Below are 17533 nucleotides of genomic sequence, written 5' to 3'. Positions count from 1 at the left end.
TAAAATGCCAGAATCATGCCACATACATTATGTACCACAAAATGTTCACGCAGAAAATATAAAACTAGGTAAATCCCCCTCTTACAAAAATCCACACGTGTCATTATGTTGGAAATAATACAACATATGGTCTGATTATATGATTGGAAATAAATAAGTTATAATAAAGAGCAGCTGTAGTGGTTCCCACCTGAGAACCATTACTCTATGACTGGTGACATGTTGTGTGTTATGTGAAGTAAGCATGCAACCTATCCACAATCGTAACACCCTTCTTTCTCACACATCCCAACAACATGGTGTTCAGATGTAAGTTCTGCCAGGTCACAGAACACTATTCCTTCAAACACATCAAGGCTATATTCAAGTGAAGGCGTTAAATTAAAAAAATCAAAACAATGGTACATTCTCAAGATTTTATATGGGCATCTGGAGTTCAAAAGGTGGTTTCCATCTGTCAAACTTTCATGTATTAAAAATTTAGCTTTTCTCAAGCAACACATTTTGTTTGATTCCTTTTTCATTCATCCACCTTAAAGGGACACTTTTTTAAAAAGTTTTTTGTGAAGTGTGATTAATTTCCTAATTATCAGAAAAACTTGAGTTGACAACAAAAGTATCATTTTAGTCTAAATGTATTTTCACAAGTTAGATTCAGGTGAACTACAGTTGTTATATTGTTGTTATTGTTGTTATATTGTTGTTATATTGTTGTTATTGTTGTTATATTGTTGTTATTGTTGTTATATTGTTGTTATTGTTGTATTTCAGATATTTTAGGTTCATCTAAAAGCATTTGCTAAAATAACAGAATACAGAACATAGGACTTGATTGCCGATCATTTTAAGCTCTAAAAGGGTGTGGTTAAAATATTGTAGGGTCATCTGAAAGTATTTGCTAAAAAAAGAGCAAATGATAGCATCTTTTAGATCAAGGGAAGAAATCTGTGGAAAAAATTCAATTTATATATACTACTGCAAGTCTGTGCTTAAATAAATCCTGAAAGTTAAAAAAAGTTCATCGCTTTCAGTGCCTAATTCAGTTCAGCTAAAAAACTGATCTTTCCACAGACAGTTCGTCTCTCACCAGTAATTCTTCAGGCTTCAATTCAGTCAGGTACAAGATACCTACATCTGTACATGTTAAAGAGCCTGTCCCAAATATTCCCAGTTAAATAAATATTTTATTGTTTTACATGTGGTATATTTTCGGGGAACATTTATTATAATAATGCTTAAACAGAGAAGATAGAATTTTTCTTTAAAGCTGGAGAAAACATAAAAATGACATAAAGTTCGGATGAAAGAGTGTAGGAAGTTATTCCTAAATGTGGTCTTCAATATTTTTTCTGATTTTTCCTTAAGGAGAAAAAGACACTTGATAATAATTTTTGTATGGTGGGTATACCACGGTTTGATATTTATAGTCTTTGTTTAATAATGTCATCAATGAGGATGTAACAAAGGTTTAAGAAATATTTGTGCACTAGAATTTGTTCTTTTCAGCTAACAAATGTGTTAAACCTCAATTTGGATCATATTTATATTTTAATAGGTTCATAAATATTATCATAATGTAGGTTAAATGCATATGTTTGGATATAAACAACAAATTTACATTCAAATAAATTTATGAGACAAGCATCAAATCCTTATAGAGAACATTATTATGCAACAACGATAAATACCAAAAGGTGGTCCCAAATACCCACCATATAAAAATATTTTCAAATACCATTTTCTCTTGAAAAAAAATCCAAAAAAATATTAAAGATCATATTTGCAAATCTTTTGTCTGATTTTGGCATCATTTTTACGTTTCCTTCGCTGATTCAAGATAACCTCTTAAAATGAATGAAGTTTCTTTGATGAAAGGTTAAGACAACAGTTAGCGCTTCTATAAAGAGGATTTGTCCAGTCCCTATGCGGATGTACATGTATGTGCTATCACTCGCTGACAAAGGAATTGGGTAATCCTACACATCTGTAAACACACACGAGAAACCGTCAACGAAAATCCAGATCCACAAAGGAAAAGGAACACAGGGACTTAACTTACATAACAAATGGTTGGACAAGATGGAAATAGCATAAGGCATTTAGGCAGGATTTAGACTCTTTGTGTGCTGGTGACATCCGATACAGTTTGAACAGTAGGAATTGATGTCAATTTTAGACGTGTAGTGAACAATAGACTGCAGTTGTAATAGGAACCAGACTTCAACAAAGGCCTTTTGTTGTCAAGATGCCTTGATACGCACAACACATAGCGCCTCGCATAGTTTCTCCGTTTGCATGATCCGTTACAAATCTAACACAGCTGATTGAAAAACAACTCAGAGACGTGCACGCGCAAAAACGACTTTTGAGCCCAGCAAGATTCTCAGGTTTGGTAAATACTAAGTCACCCACAGGTAAGGGCTCTGGAAAGCAAGATAAATTAAGATTTGAGTCTATACTCCAGAGAAAGGTCTGACAGAATGAAACCACAACATGGGTGGTAGATAACATATATAAGATATGCATAGACCAGTGCGAAACTTTGACAGCAAAAACTGGACAATGTTAAAGTGAACTTCACAAAACTCCACATGTGAAATGTACTTTTGTACTTCTTTCATAATGGAAACATTGAGGATTTCACAAACTGGATGTTAATACCAAGCAATATTCCAGACCCATTTTTCTTGCAGTATGTGTATTTTAGTGTGGTATTAGAAAGTTATACATGTACGGTATTTTCAACACTGGTTGCTATGGTATTTATGATCATATGCAGTAAAGCAACAAGCATTTCATAAAGCCGTGCAGCCTATGAACACCATAAAACTAGCAAGAATGGAACCAGTTCTTGATTTGCTGGGGGTGGGGGGGTGGGGGGAGGTGGACGGTAGTATTGGTTCAGGAAACTCAAGGTGTGATTGTCAAGTGCTGTCACTTTACTAACCATACATGTAGATGTACCAACAATTTAGCCCTACTGTGTCTATACACCAAGCCCATGAAATTACAATGAATGCCCACTTTGCTATAAAAGACCAACAGCTGAACGAGTTAAATGAAAATAGTTATAGCAGCCTTTCATGTCACTGACGATCTTCAGAGTATTAAACATTATCTTGTTAACAGAATTACAGGAGTTTTTAGTACAAATTATCTTTAAATAGAAGTACAACAACAAATTTAGTCTAAAAGAACAGAGGCGTTACCAAATATTTGATTTTATACAACAGATGTTTACTCCGGGCTTCAAAATGACAGAGGGATTTGTTTGCGATGGGCTTTAAACGAGAGTTAATTGTGTTTGAACAGGGTTAGTTTTCAATGGCAAGTGGGTTACAATTAATATTGATTTAGCGATGATTTTGGCACGGTGAGGCAGCCGTTATATATGCTGACCTCTATCTTACCCAACATTACACTATATTACAAACAAACTTCAGTGGCCTGGGCGTAACCCGAGTGTTTGAAGAGATCTGCCCCGACTTTGAAGTGGACTTGTGTCAACACACTTTACTTCTCGTTCCCTGCCCTGAGGGGGTCAACTAGAGGTTTATATCAACCCTGGGTAATAGTTACACAATGTCTGCAGACTCGTCACAGGTAACATACCTGTCTTGTTATAGTTCATGTGTCTAATGCGCTAACCCTCGTCTGGAACCATGTTCATACTGTATATCAACATACCTGTACATAGATTTTATAGCCAGACTTTCAGGATGTCTCCCTTTCCTCCCCGAATTTCTCTATCTTATTTATTTATTTGATTGGTGTTTTACACCGTACTCAAGAATGTTTCACTTATACAATGGCGGACAGCATTATGGTGGAAGAAAACCAAACCGAGCCTGGGAGAAACCCACGACCATCTGCATGTTGGTGGCAGACCTTTCTACGTACGGCCGTAAAGGAAGCCAACATGAGCTGGACTTGAACTCACAGTGACAGCATTGCTGAGAGGCTCCTGGATCATTGCGCTGCTCTCAATTTCCCAATCTCTCCCATGTTGAAGAGCCTATACCAGAGAGTTTTGTGAAAAAATCCATATTTGCTAATCAAATCAAAATTTCTGTATTTACCAAGAAAAACTCAAATGACAGCCTTTCAGACTCACACATGTAGTATTTATAGTGTTAAATATGATTCTAAAATTTGAGCAAGTTGTATGTTACAACCTACTTTATACATTATAGAAACTTTATAACTGATTTTGAATGGTAACACATGCACTGACAATGCTGATATTTTGTGAAAGGTAATTAGTTATGCTATTCCAAAATAATAACAAAAACTCATTGGCATTTGCACTGATGAAATATTGGCCAAAAAAGTCATTTAACAGTAAAACATTTTTCATTTGTTTTCCTCAGAATAGGGTGTCGCAAACATGTCAGACACTGAAACACCTCACTGGTTAGACCTAGGCAGTAACATACATTTCCTACATAATTATACCTGTTTATTTGAGATAAGTCTCATAAACAATGAAAACAGACACTGATGCTTCCAATTTCCTCAAAATTACCATATTTCAAATAAAGCAATACATAATATACAGAGGAATTTGACAATCATTTATATCTTTGTTGATTTCCATATGTACATGTATATATACCGGATTACATGTATCAACCTAAGTCCTAGTGGAAACAAAATGTCAACTTTTGACAGAGTAATGTACACAATGTAGGTGGACAAAAAACATCCTTGAAGAATTATATATCAATTGCTACTAAAGTACGACAGGGCCATTTATTTAAGTTTGTGGCCACACATGGAAAGATCTGCAAGCAACCTGCAGATGGTTGTGAGTTTCCTCTGGGCTCTGCCTGGTTTCCTTCCACCATAATGCTGTCCGCCATTATATAAGTGAAATATTCTTGAGTACGGCATAAAACACCAATCAAATAAATAAATAAATTTAAGTTTGCCATAATTCCAAGCTAAAACAAACCATGAAAATCTGACACTGCACTGATGGTACATGCACATCTAAAGTCACCAAAACAGACCTCTGATAAAATCAACTTCAGTTTCTGAAGTGAAATACAATCAGTTTATAACAAAATTCAGCATAACTGTTAAGACTCGACGAAAAGCCTAAAGGATAAACGCGAAGGAAAAAAACAGGTGTCATAAGTTCACAGCATAAAGCTGCAGCAGAGGCAAATCATACAAACATTTATGGCTCTCACCCCAAACCTGAAGTCCCCACAACTGTAAGGACATCAGGGTAAAGATGCAAGTCTTGAGCTTTGTATAGCACTATGTGATTTTAACGCCAGGGGTGGGTGTAATAAGACTGGATACATCACTCCACAGGATTGATGACAACTATCTCCAGAATTAACTTCCCATTGAGCAAAGGCTGTTTGACCTTTGTTCTGAACTCTCTAATCTTTATGCTGTAAATTGTTTACGTAACACGGCTACAGAAACACCTTGTTTATATGAATGGCTCAGAATTTTCTGGATGATTTTCCATTTACAAAAATAACATGTAGTTGGAGCAAAGCCCATGAAATACAGAAGCTGTGGCACATAATGGGAGGTATTACATATAGTATTTACAAAGAAAAACATAGTTTGTCACACTGGGGTATTCATGCACCCACTGCATGACACACACGGGTGGGATAACGCTGACCTTAAACTGCGAGGGTTAGCGAGAGATTTAACATTCAACTGCACCAGCACCTCAAGCTTAGCCTTACACATATCAGAACTGCAAACAGAGCAAACAATTTTGATTCTTGTATTTACAAAAGCTTACAGATATACTAATATTAATTCCAGTAATTTCCATTCTGGCATCTTGTTTTACCACAAAAATGCATTAATGCTCAAGGGTATAACTGTACCTTAATTTCTTATTCAACTGGTTTTTATTTTCTTAATCAAGACCTTTTCACCTATACCATGGCAGACCTGTGTAGTGTTGGAGTAAAGGCATCACCTTTTACCATTTACAGCTGCATACAAACCACTGGGGGGGTGGGTCAAACCCTGCAATGTCTAAACATCAGCCAATCAGCTGCAGCAATATCAACTGTATAAATAACTGAGCCAGCATACATCACTTAGACTTTTCCTCAAACACCATTCAACCTTTCCATAAAACCAAAAGTTTACCAATCTTTTGCCCCACAAAATCTGTGAGAGTACACTTAAGCAAGATCTAGTTTTCCTGCCCAAGCCAGTGCAGGTTTTCTCAGCAAGCCTCCTATAGTCCACCCAACATTTTCTCACCATGTCTCCAATAACCCATCCAGCCTTTTCTGTCTCCTATAGCCCACCCAGCCTTTTCTGAGCAAGCCTCCTATAGTCCACCCAACTTTTTCTCACCATGTCTCCTATAACCCATCCAGCCTTTTCTGTCTCCTATAGCCCACCCAGCCTTTTCTGAGCAAGCCTCCTATAGTCCCACCCAGCCTTTTCCGTCTCAAATAGCCCACCCATTTTTTTAAAGCATGCCTCATACAGCCTAACTAGCTTTTTCAAGTAAGCCTCTTGTAAAGCAAGCCTCCTATAGCCCACCCAACCTTTTCCAACCATGTCTCCTATAGCTCACCCAACCTTTTCTAACCATGTCTCCAATAGCCCACCCAACCTTTTCTAACCATGTCTCCTATAGCTCACCCAACCTTTTCTAACCATGTCTCCTATAGCTCACCCAACCTTTAGCCCACACAGTTTTGTTAAAGCATGCCTCCTGTAGCTCACCTAGTTTTTCTAAGCATGAATCTTACAGCATACCCAGCTTTATTTAACCGTGTCTTCTACATCCTACCGAGCTTTTTCTAACAATGCCTTCTTTATTCCACCCTGCTTTTTCTAAACGTGCCTTCTTTTGTCCACCCAGCTTTTTCTAACAATGACTTCTTTTGCCCACCCAGCATTTTCTAACCATGTCTCCAATAGCCCAGCCAGCTTTTTCTTGTCAAGCCTCCTGTAACCCACCTGCGTTTTTCTAAGCAAGCTTCTTACAGTCCTCCCAGATTTTTCTAACCATGAATCTTTTAGATCACCCAGCTTTATTTAACAATGTCTTCTACTGCAACCCTTTTCTAGCAATGCCTTCTTTTGCCCACCCCGCGTTTTCTAACCATGTCTCCAATATCCCACCCAGCGTTTTCTAACCATGTCTCCAACAGCCCACCCAGCATTTTCTAACAATGCCTTCTTTTGCCCACCCAGCGTTTTCTAACCATGTCTCCAATATCCCACCCAGCGTTTTCTAACCATGTCTCCAACAGTCTACCCAGCTTTTTCTAACAATGCCTTCTTTTGCCCACCCAGCGTTTTCTAACCATGTCTCCAATATCCCACGCAGCATTTTCTAACCATGTCTCCAATAGCCCACCCAGCTTTTTCTAACCATGTCTCCTATAGCATACCCAGCCTTTTCTAAACAAGCCTCCTACAGATTACCCAGCCTTGTTTAACCGTGCCTTCTTTTGCCCAACCAGCATTTTCTAACCATGTCTCCAAAAGCCCACCGCACCAGTAGCCCACACAGTTTTTTTTTAACCATGTCTCCTGTAACCAACCCAGCTCTGTCTAACCATTAGCAATCCCAGCCTTTTCTAACCATGTCTCCAATAGCCCACCCAGCATTTCTAACCAGGTCTACATAAGTCTCAACCCATCTCTCCTTCCTCAGTTCTTCTGTAATCTCTCATTTATTTATTTATTTATTTATTTGATTGGTGTTTTACGCCATACTCAAGAATATTTCAGTTATACGACGGCAGCCAGCATGATGGTGGGTGGAAACTGGGCAGAGTCCGGGGGAAAACCACGACCATCCACAGGTTGCTGGCAGACCTTCCCATGTATGGCCAGAGGGGAAGCCAGCATGAGCTGGACTTGAACTCACAGCGACTGCATTGGTGCTGTAATCTCTCAACCCATCTCAGACCTTCTATACTTTTAACTCTTCACCCTTTCTCAATTCACAGCCCCTTGATGTATCTCAGTGGGGAACACTGTCTGCCTAAAAACAAGTGTGCCCAAGCACTGTACTCTTTTGTTATTTTCTTTCTAAATACATCACTGTTTCTGTACAGTTGCGTTTGTAAAGCAATGATGAAGTTCACAAGCACTAAGAAGAGAAAGATGTGGTTTTACACAGCTTGAGCAGGCTGGTGGTGTTGAACAATCAGGCCCATTCTTCCACTCTAATTCAGTCTTCCATGACCATTACACCCCGTTGAAGATTTCTATAGACCCAGTAAAATAGCTTGTCAGACCTCTTCCAGCTATTTGGGGAGCCAGGGTTTATGTAAGAGAGAGGGCTTTCATTGCCTTACTGCAAAAGACTTTTGTCAACATAACAGAGCAACAATGTGGGTATCTAGAACAGGGCACTGCCCTGGTGTAAATCACCCCACAGTAACAAAAGAGTACCATCCAATACCATTCAGTTTTAATTGCACTTCACAGACACTATTTATCATTGAGCTATAATATAGTTATATAAATGTCTGCAGACATTGTGCAAGATGCAAATGTCAGAAAGATACTTGACAGAACCAGGAAAGGAAAGACCTGGGCTAGTTGGGATCTCAAGACGACATGATGGGATCTTGAAAGGCCTCAGGGAGACATGATGGAACAAGAAAACATAGAATGGACATGATGGGACCAGAAGATATAGAGTGGGCATTATAGAAACAGAAGATATAGAATGGACATGATGGGATCAGAATATATATAGTGGCCATTACGGGACCAGAAGATACAGAATGGACATGATGGGACCAGAATATATAGAGTAGGCATGATGGGATCAGAGTATATAGAATGGACATGATGGGACCAGTAGATACAGAGTGGGCATTACAGGACCAGAAGACATAGAATGGACATGATGGGACCAGAATATATATATTGGGCATTATAGGACCAGGGGACATAGAATGGACATGATGGGACCAGAATATATAGATTGGGCATTACAGGACCAGGAGACATAGAATGGACATGACAGGATCTGAATATACAGAGTGGGCATTACAGTACCAGAAAACATAGAATGGACATGATGGGACCAGAATATACAGATTGGGCATTATAGGACCAGGGGACATAGAATGGACATGATGGGACCAGAATATATAGATTGGGCATTACAGGACCAGAAGACATAGAATGGTCATGATGGGACCAGAATATACAGAGTGGGCATCATAGGACCAGAAGACATAGAATGGACATGACAGGATCTAAATCTACAGAGTGGGCATTATAGGACCAGAAGACATAGAATGGACATGACAGGATCTGAATATACAGATTGGGCATTATAGGACCAGAAGACATAGAATGGTCATGATGGGACCAGAAGACACAGAGTGGAGATTATAGGGCCAGAAGACATAGAATGGACATGGCAGGATCTGAATATACAGAGTGGGCATTAAAGGACCAGAAGACATAGAATGGACATGATGGGACCAGAATATACAGATTGGGCATTATAGGACCAGAAGACATAGAATGGTCATGATGGGACCAGAATATATAGATTGGGCATTATAGGACCAGAAGACACAGAGTGGACATGACAGGATCTAAATCTACAGAGTGGGCATTATAGGACCAGAAGACATAGAATGGACATGATGGGACCAGAATATACAGATTGGGCATTATAGGACCAGAAGACATAGAATGGTCATGATGGGACCAGAAGACACAGAGTGGACTTTATAGGACCAGAAGACATAGAATGGACATGACAGGATCTGAATATACAGAGTGGGCATTATAGGACCAGAAGACATAGAATGGTCATGATGGGACCAGAAGACACAGAGTGGACTTTATAGGACCAGAAGACATAGAATGGACATGACAGGATCTGAATATACAGAGTGGGCATTATAGGACCAGAAGACATAGAATGGACATGATAGGGACCAGAGGATATAGATTGGGCATTACAGGACCAGGAGATATAAAATGGACGTGATGGGACCAAAGGATATAAAGATGATGGGACCAGTAGATATAGTGTGGGCATTTTAGGACCAGGAGACAAAGAGTGGACATGAAAGGACCAAAATATATAGAGTGTGCATTATATTTATTTATTTTTCTATTTGATTGGTGTTTTATGCCGTACTCAAGAATATTTCACTTATATGACAGTGGCAAGCATTATGGTGGGAGGAAACCGGGCAGAGCCCGAGGGAAACCCAAGACCATCCGCAGGTTGCTGCAGACCTTCCCACTTATGGCTGGAAAGGAAGCCAGCATGAGCTGGACTTGAACTCACAATGACCGCATTGGTGAGAGGCTCCTGGGTCATTACCCTGCACTAGTGCGCTTACCAACTGAGCCATGTGTGCATTATAAGACCAGAAAATACAGAATGAACATACAGAGTCGGCATTATGGGACCAGAAGATATAGAGTGGGAATGATGAGACCAGAAGATACAGAGTGGGCATTATGAGACCAGAAGACACAGAGTGGCATTATGAGACCAGAAGATACAGAGTGGGCATTATGAGACCAGAAGACACAGAGTGGGCATTATGAGACCAGAAGACACAGAGTGGGCATTATGAGACCAGAAGACACAGAGTGGGCATTATGAGACCAGAAGACACAGAGTGGGCATTATGAGACCAGAAGACACAGAGTGGGCATTATGAGACCAGAAGACACAGAGTGGGCATTGTGAGACAGAAGACACAGAGTGGGCATTATGAGACCAGAAGACACAGAATGGGCATTATGAGACCAGAAGACACAGAGTGGGCATTATGGAACCACAAGACTTGATGGGACTGTGGGCATTATTGTGGAGGAAACTGGCAGAAGTGGACATAATGAAACCAGCAGATATACAGTGGACAGATGGGTGCAGAAGGTATAGAGTGGACAGGATGGGTGCAGAGGGTATAGAGTGGACAAGATGGGTGCAGAGGGTATAGAGTGGACAGGATGGGTGCAGAAGGTATAGAGTGGACAGGATGGGTGCAGAAGGTATAGAGTGGACAGGTTGGATGCAGAAGGTATAGAATGGACAGGTTGAGTGCAGAAGGTATAGAGTGGACATGATGGGTGCAGAAGGTATAGAGTGGACAGGTTGGGTGCAGAGGGTATAGAATGGACAAGATGGGTGCAGAAGGTATAGAATGGACAAGATGGGTGCAGAAGGTATAGAGTGGACAGGATGGGTGCAGATGTTATAGAGTGGACAGGATGGTGGCTGAAGGTATAGAGTGGACAGGATGGGTGCAGAAGGTATAGAGTGGACAAGATGGGTGCAGAAGGTATAGAGTGGACAGGATGGTGGCTGAAGGTATAGAGTGGACAGGTTGGGTGCAGAAGGTATAGAATAGACAAGATGGGTGCAGAAGGTATAGAGTGGACAGAATGGGTGCAGAAGGTATAGAGTGGACAGGATGGGTGCAGAAGGTATAGAGTGGACAAGATGGGTGCAGAGGGTAGAGAGTGGACAGGATGGGTGCAGAGGGTAGAGAGTGGACAGGATGGGACAAAAAGACATAGTGGACATGATGGGACCGGAAGACATACAGTACAGCCAGATCCGAACCATCAATCCAACGCTCACTGTGGTCAGATGGTCTGTGTATCATACATCCACTATAAGTCGAGCCTGGTCGGGTTCTGATCAAACAGGCCGTCATCCCCTACTTACCATCCATGTAGGGCCCATGTAGGGTCGACCCACGATCAGCCAGCAGACTGTGCATAGTGATGTCACAGTCAAGCTGATGAGTTTCAAGCCATAAATACCAGACTTGTACCTGTACTGCTTAATTTGTTAAAATAATTCTAAAGTTATTATGCGACTTGGTCTATAAATTTTTGGAACTTAATTACCGATTTTTTATGTAACATTTGCACAGACAAGGCTGATATTTTATGAAAGATAATTATTTGGGCTATTCTGAAGTACGAGCAAAAACTGGATTGAAATTGTGCTAAGAGATATTTTCACCTGGATCAAAAAGAATTTTTGAATTTCTTTGGTGTATTGTTATAATTTATACATTGATAGGGAGAGGAATATTCTCACAATATGTAATACATTTTACAGCTAGCAAGATTTAGAATACAAAAGTAAATATAGGCCTAGGGCTATCATGGTGTTCATAAGGAAATCAGTCCGCATTAAAACATTTTATGATCATGAGCCGACAGTATGCCGAGGGTTTCTGTACCACAGTCGGGGGATCGTGTCACGGTACGCGTATGAAGGTGCATAGTCGGCCTGTTGTATACTGACCACGGGCTGACCGTCAGCGTATCCTCTGGCCACAATGGGTGTAGGATTGAAGGTTAGGACCCAGCTATACTGTATACTAGAAAATGGCCAGAGGATATAGAATGGACTGGATGGGATAAGGAAATAAAGACAGCATGACAGGACCTGGCCTGGTACAGACCTAAGATCTTGAATGGGACCATGACAGATACATAGGTCAAGCATAGTAAGTCAAACCTTACTATAATGTCCCCTTATTGTAATGATGTAATGTCATCCAGGCTTGTTACATGTATCAGCCTAAAGATCTGGCATAAAAATCCATAATGTTATTTTTGCCATGAGCGGCCAGGAACTTTTCTAGACAAAATGTATTATAACCATCAGTTTTCCCCTCACAGTACTGTCAACAATGGCCAAAGATCCTTTAAAGCAGACTTCTGTAAACTATCAAACATTTTACTCCATTAACAAATTTTATGTGTATCACTATTGCTTTATATATTTTGGATCGGTCAAATACAATCTTGGAAGAAAACATGCACCCGATACATAATGTGTAGGGTTATACCAAAATTAGCGCCATGCAGTCTAGCATCATGACAATTGGTCACTCACCAGCCTAAGCCACAGCAGGACAGGAGTAGGCACTTACTGCCAAGGGTACAAAACAATCATTCCCTAATTCACCCTGGATGTTCTGCACTCATCACCTGTGTTATTTATCAACTGCAGTATTATCTGACACAAACAACAGTATCAGGTATGGCATGTGTGACAGAAACCAGAGAGCATAGATAGCGTTTCCAGGAAACACTCTGGCAAACACCCTCACACAAACTCTCTACACAGGTATGCTACTCTAGGTGTATCAGAGTTCTAACCTTGTTCACATGGGTACATTAGACAATACATGTTAGCATGTGGCTAAAAGTTCATGAGCTGGCTAATGGATGTGGCCTTATGCCAGTGGGCTCATCAGGTAGGGCGTGGTTCTTTACACTCTAGGCTCTCTCCAATTCCATCACCCATGAGCCTGAAAGCTTTTGTAACAGATCAAATGTATGCTACACCAATGTACACCACATATGCTAATGATTGACATGACAAATATAGACTTACCATGGAACATTTAAAAGAACAGGTGTAAATTAAAGAAAACACTGGAAAGCACTGTCTACAGACACGAATGTGAATAACGAATACCTTCTACATGTAACATCCAGAAAAACACAGACCTAAGTGCCTCCAACATGTATATGGTGTAGCCTGAGCAAATGTATGTGTAAAGGTGGTACATTTAGAATAGGTCACTATTAAATGCCTGGCAGTAGGGCCTTGACATTATTTTATTGACGTAAAATGTTCCTTTCCTAGCTCATCATGATGATGTCACATTTACAGCAGTTTGACATGATGATGATGATGAGGTCACATTTACAACAGTATGACATCGTGATGATGTCACATTTACAGCAGTATGACATCATGATGATGTCACATTTACAGCAGTATGACATGTTGATGATGCCACATTTACGGCAGTATGACATGACGACGATGACGTCACATTTACGACAGTATGACATTACAGTAAAAACCGATACACTGTAACATCATGATTGTAGACCTGCTCAGAGGATTAAAAAGTATGTCATCTTCCCATTATTCTTCACCTACATGTATATTGTACTAATTTGTTTGATTGGGGTTAAGGGATTAAGGATGCTGTACTCAAAAATATTTCACCAGTACAAGCAGTCCCCACAACAACAACCCCACTCCCAGCCCCACCCCCCACCAACCCTGGACAACCACTGCCTTTTGTTATGTACATAACAAGCCTACTGACAATAAATATGCACTAAATCAGAGTCTCAATCCACACTCACATTCCAGGTATTCATTGGCTCGCATTATAATTCATGAATTCATTTAAATCAGTGGACCTGATAACAACGCAATCACAACATGATTCTGCCAAATCCAAACAATACAAAACGTTGTTCTTAAACTTATTATGGCTATACCAGTCATGCCAGTAGTTTATATAGTGGCTCTGATAATCAGACTTTCAAGATACACTCAATGTATCTGTAGTATACTTAACATGGTTTAGTAAGACTTACGATAATAGTTCACAACTTACCCTTTTGCTCCTGGCCTGAGATTTCTGGACCGTCTGCGGGCTATGCTTGTCAAAGGTGCACATATGATGACTAAAACAGCCAGACAAACAGACAGACGGACTGCCATCATGACACACACCCTATCCTGCTGACCCAAACTTTGTCTGTATACCTCCACACAAGAGCTTGAGAGTTAGCCCCTGTTGAAACAAACACAGAAGAGCCGGGAGAGTAATTCAGCGGGTGGATCAAGCCTCTGAAACATCTTTGATCTTGATTCTCTAAAAAGCAGTACGAATCGCTCTCCTCTCCACAAGTGAAGAGAACAGCTAGGCCCGCTCTAAGCCTTACTGATTAGAGAGACTGAAGAAATGTCAGACAAACCATTTGTGATGAAAAGCGCGGAGCGAGCACGTGGTGATGTTTGTGGCCTCAAGCTGATCTTACCCCCTGATGGTGTCTATTGTCTATATACACCCACTCTGGGCAACCCGGTTATGTCATACAGATGGCGCATGCTGTCAGAGGCCAGGGGAATTTAATATCACCTCTGGAGAAAACGGGGGTGCAAGCAATCTGATCACTAAGTATACATCAGAGGCGTTATGTAATCACTGTACATTCTCTGATTGGTGGAACCAGAAGAGGTTCTTTGTACATGAACATGTACTTGAGCACAAGTGACCTACATGGACAGAGACACAAAACAGTATTATATTATATTGCACAGGCCATGGGTATGAAGTGGAAATTCAGGTATACAATATCAACAAAAATTAATAAAGCCACACAACAGTTTTGCACAACCTACTGGACATACATAATACCTTTTGTTAAAGGAGTAAAGATGGATGTGTGCACAGAAAATGCAAACCCATGACTGCATGACAAAGGTATGGTGAGTATGAGATGAATGTAGATCAGAGAGATAGGTACATGTATGGCACAGAGAGAGGTGAGTGTGTAATGAAGGTATGGTACTGAGACAGGGGAGCATGTGATGAAAGTGTGACACAGACAGGGGAGCATGTGATGAAAGTGTGACACAGAGACAGGAGAGCATGTGATGAAGGTATGGCACAGAGACAGGGGAGTGTGTGATGAAAGTGTGACACAGACAGGGGAGCATGTGATGAAAGTGTGACACAGACAGGGGAGCATGGGATGAAGGTATGGTACAGAGACAGGAGAGCATGTGATGAAAGTGTCACACAGACAGGGGAGAATGTGATGAAGGTATGGTACAGAGACAGGAGAGCATGTGATGAAAGTATGGTACAGAGACAGGGGAGTGTGTGATGAAAGTGTGACACAGAGACAGGAGAGCATGTGATGAAGGTATGCTACAGGGACAAGGGAGTGTGTGATGAAAGTATGGTACAGAGACAGGGGAGTGTGTGATGAAAGTGTGACACAGACAGGGGAGCATGTGATGAAGGTATGGTACAGAGACAGGTGAGTGTGTGATGAAAGTATGGTACAGAGACAGGGGAGTGTGTGATGAAAGTGTGACACAGACAGGTGAGCATGTGGTGCAGGTATGGTACAGAGACAGGTGAATGTGTGATGAAAGTATGGTACAGAGACAGGTGAGTGTGTGATGAAAGTATGGTACAGAGACAGGTGAGTGTGTGATGAAAGTATGGTACAGAGACAGGAGAGCATGTGATGCAGGTATGGTACAGAAACAGGTGAGTGTGTGATGAAAGTATGGTACAGAGACAGGTGAGTGTGTGATGAAAGTATGGTACAGAGACAGGGGAGTGCGTGATGAAAGTATGGTACAGAGAGGGGAGAGTGTGATGAAAGTGTGACACAGACAGGGGAGCATGTGATGAAGGTATGGTACAGAAACAGGGGAGAATGTGACGAAGGTATGGTACAGAGACAGGGGAGTGTGTGATGAAGGTATGGTACAGAGACAGGTGAGTGTGTGATGAAGGTATGGTACAGAGACAGGGGAGTGTGTGATGAAGGTATGGTACAGAGACAGGGGAGCATGTGATGAAAGTGTGACACAGACAGGGGAGCATGTGATGCAGGTATGACACAGAGACAGGAGAGCATGTAATGAAGGTATGGTACAGAAACAGGGGAGTGTGTGATGAAAGTATAGTACAGACAGGGGAGAGTGTGATGAAAGTATCGCACAGGAGCTGGCGCGTGTGTGATGAACGCAAGGTAAAGAGACAGGTGAGTGTGGGATGAAAGTATGGCACACAGGTGAGTATGTGATGAAGGCATAGCACTGAGACAGGGGAGTGTGTGATGAAGGTATGGTACAGAGACAGACAGGTGAGTGTGTGATGAGTGTACAACACAGACAGGTGAGTGTGTGATGAAAGGATGGTACAGAGACAGGGGAGTGTGTGAAGGCATAGCACCGAGACAGGTGAGTATGTGATGAAAGTATGGTACAGAGACAGGGGAGTGTGTGATGAAAGTATGGTACAGAGACAGGTGAGTGCATGATGAAGTTATGAAGTGTGATGAAGGCATAGCACTGAGACAGGGGAGAGTGTGATGAAAGTATGGTACAGAGACAGGTGAGCGTGTAACGAGGGTATGACACAAGGACAGGCAGTGTGAGCGAGTGAGTGAGTGCTTGGGATTTAAGGTCATACTTAACAATTTTTCAGATATATGAAGACGAAGGCATCCTTAGAGTGCATGTGCACTCTCTGTGTGATGAAGGTATGACACAGCAACAAGTGTGTGTGTGTGACAGGTGCGTAATGTTGCGTAATGTGTGACAGGTGCGTAATGTTGATGACAGGTAAGTGTATGATGAAGATGCAAAACAGAGACAGGTGAGTGTGTGATGAAGGTATGACACAGCAACAAGTGTGTGTGTGATGAAGGTATGACACAGCAACAAGTGTGTGTGTGATGAAGGTTTGACACAGCAACAAGTGTGTGTGTGATGAAGGTATGACACAGCAACAAGTGAGTGTGTGATGAAGGTTTGACACAGCAACAAGTGAGTGTGTGATGAAGGTTTGACACAGCAACAAGTGAGTGTGTGATGAAGGTTTGACACAGCAACAAGTGTGTGTGTGATGAAGGTTTGACACAGCAACAAGTGAGTGTGTGATGAAGGTTTGACACAGCAACAAGTGAGTGTGTGATGAAGGTTTGACACAGCAACAAGTGAGTG

The 17533-nt window shown here is 41.1% G+C and overlaps 1 protein-coding gene across 3 annotated transcripts in view; it reads right to left on the bottom strand.

Moving 5' to 3' along the window:
• The window catches only part of LOC135473730 (transforming growth factor-beta-induced protein ig-h3-like), a 50056-nt gene that overhangs the window by 28438 nt on the left and 4085 nt on the right, over positions 1 to 17533 (bottom strand). The window contains exons 1-2 of one of the 3 annotated variants that reach the window (XM_064753601.1): positions 14761 to 14894; positions 14397 to 14576 (exon numbers count right to left, since the gene is read on the bottom strand). In XM_064753601.1, the coding sequence (XP_064609671.1) occupies positions 14397 to 14506 (110 nt within the window). In that variant the 5' untranslated portion in view covers positions 14507 to 14576; positions 14761 to 14894. Of the gene's footprint in view, positions 1 to 14396; positions 14725 to 14760; positions 14895 to 17533 lie in introns of those variants that run through there. The other 2 variants (XM_064753600.1, XM_064753599.1) reach the window with 2 other exon arrangements.

This window comes from Liolophura sinensis, chromosome 8, assembly GCF_032854445.1.
Source record: "Liolophura sinensis isolate JHLJ2023 chromosome 8, CUHK_Ljap_v2, whole genome shotgun sequence".
In the NCBI taxonomy this organism is placed as follows: domain Eukaryota; kingdom Metazoa; phylum Mollusca; class Polyplacophora; order Chitonida; family Chitonidae; genus Liolophura; species Liolophura sinensis.
Note: the sequence above shows the minus strand (reverse complement) of the source record. Positions and strands in the feature narration are given on the sequence as shown.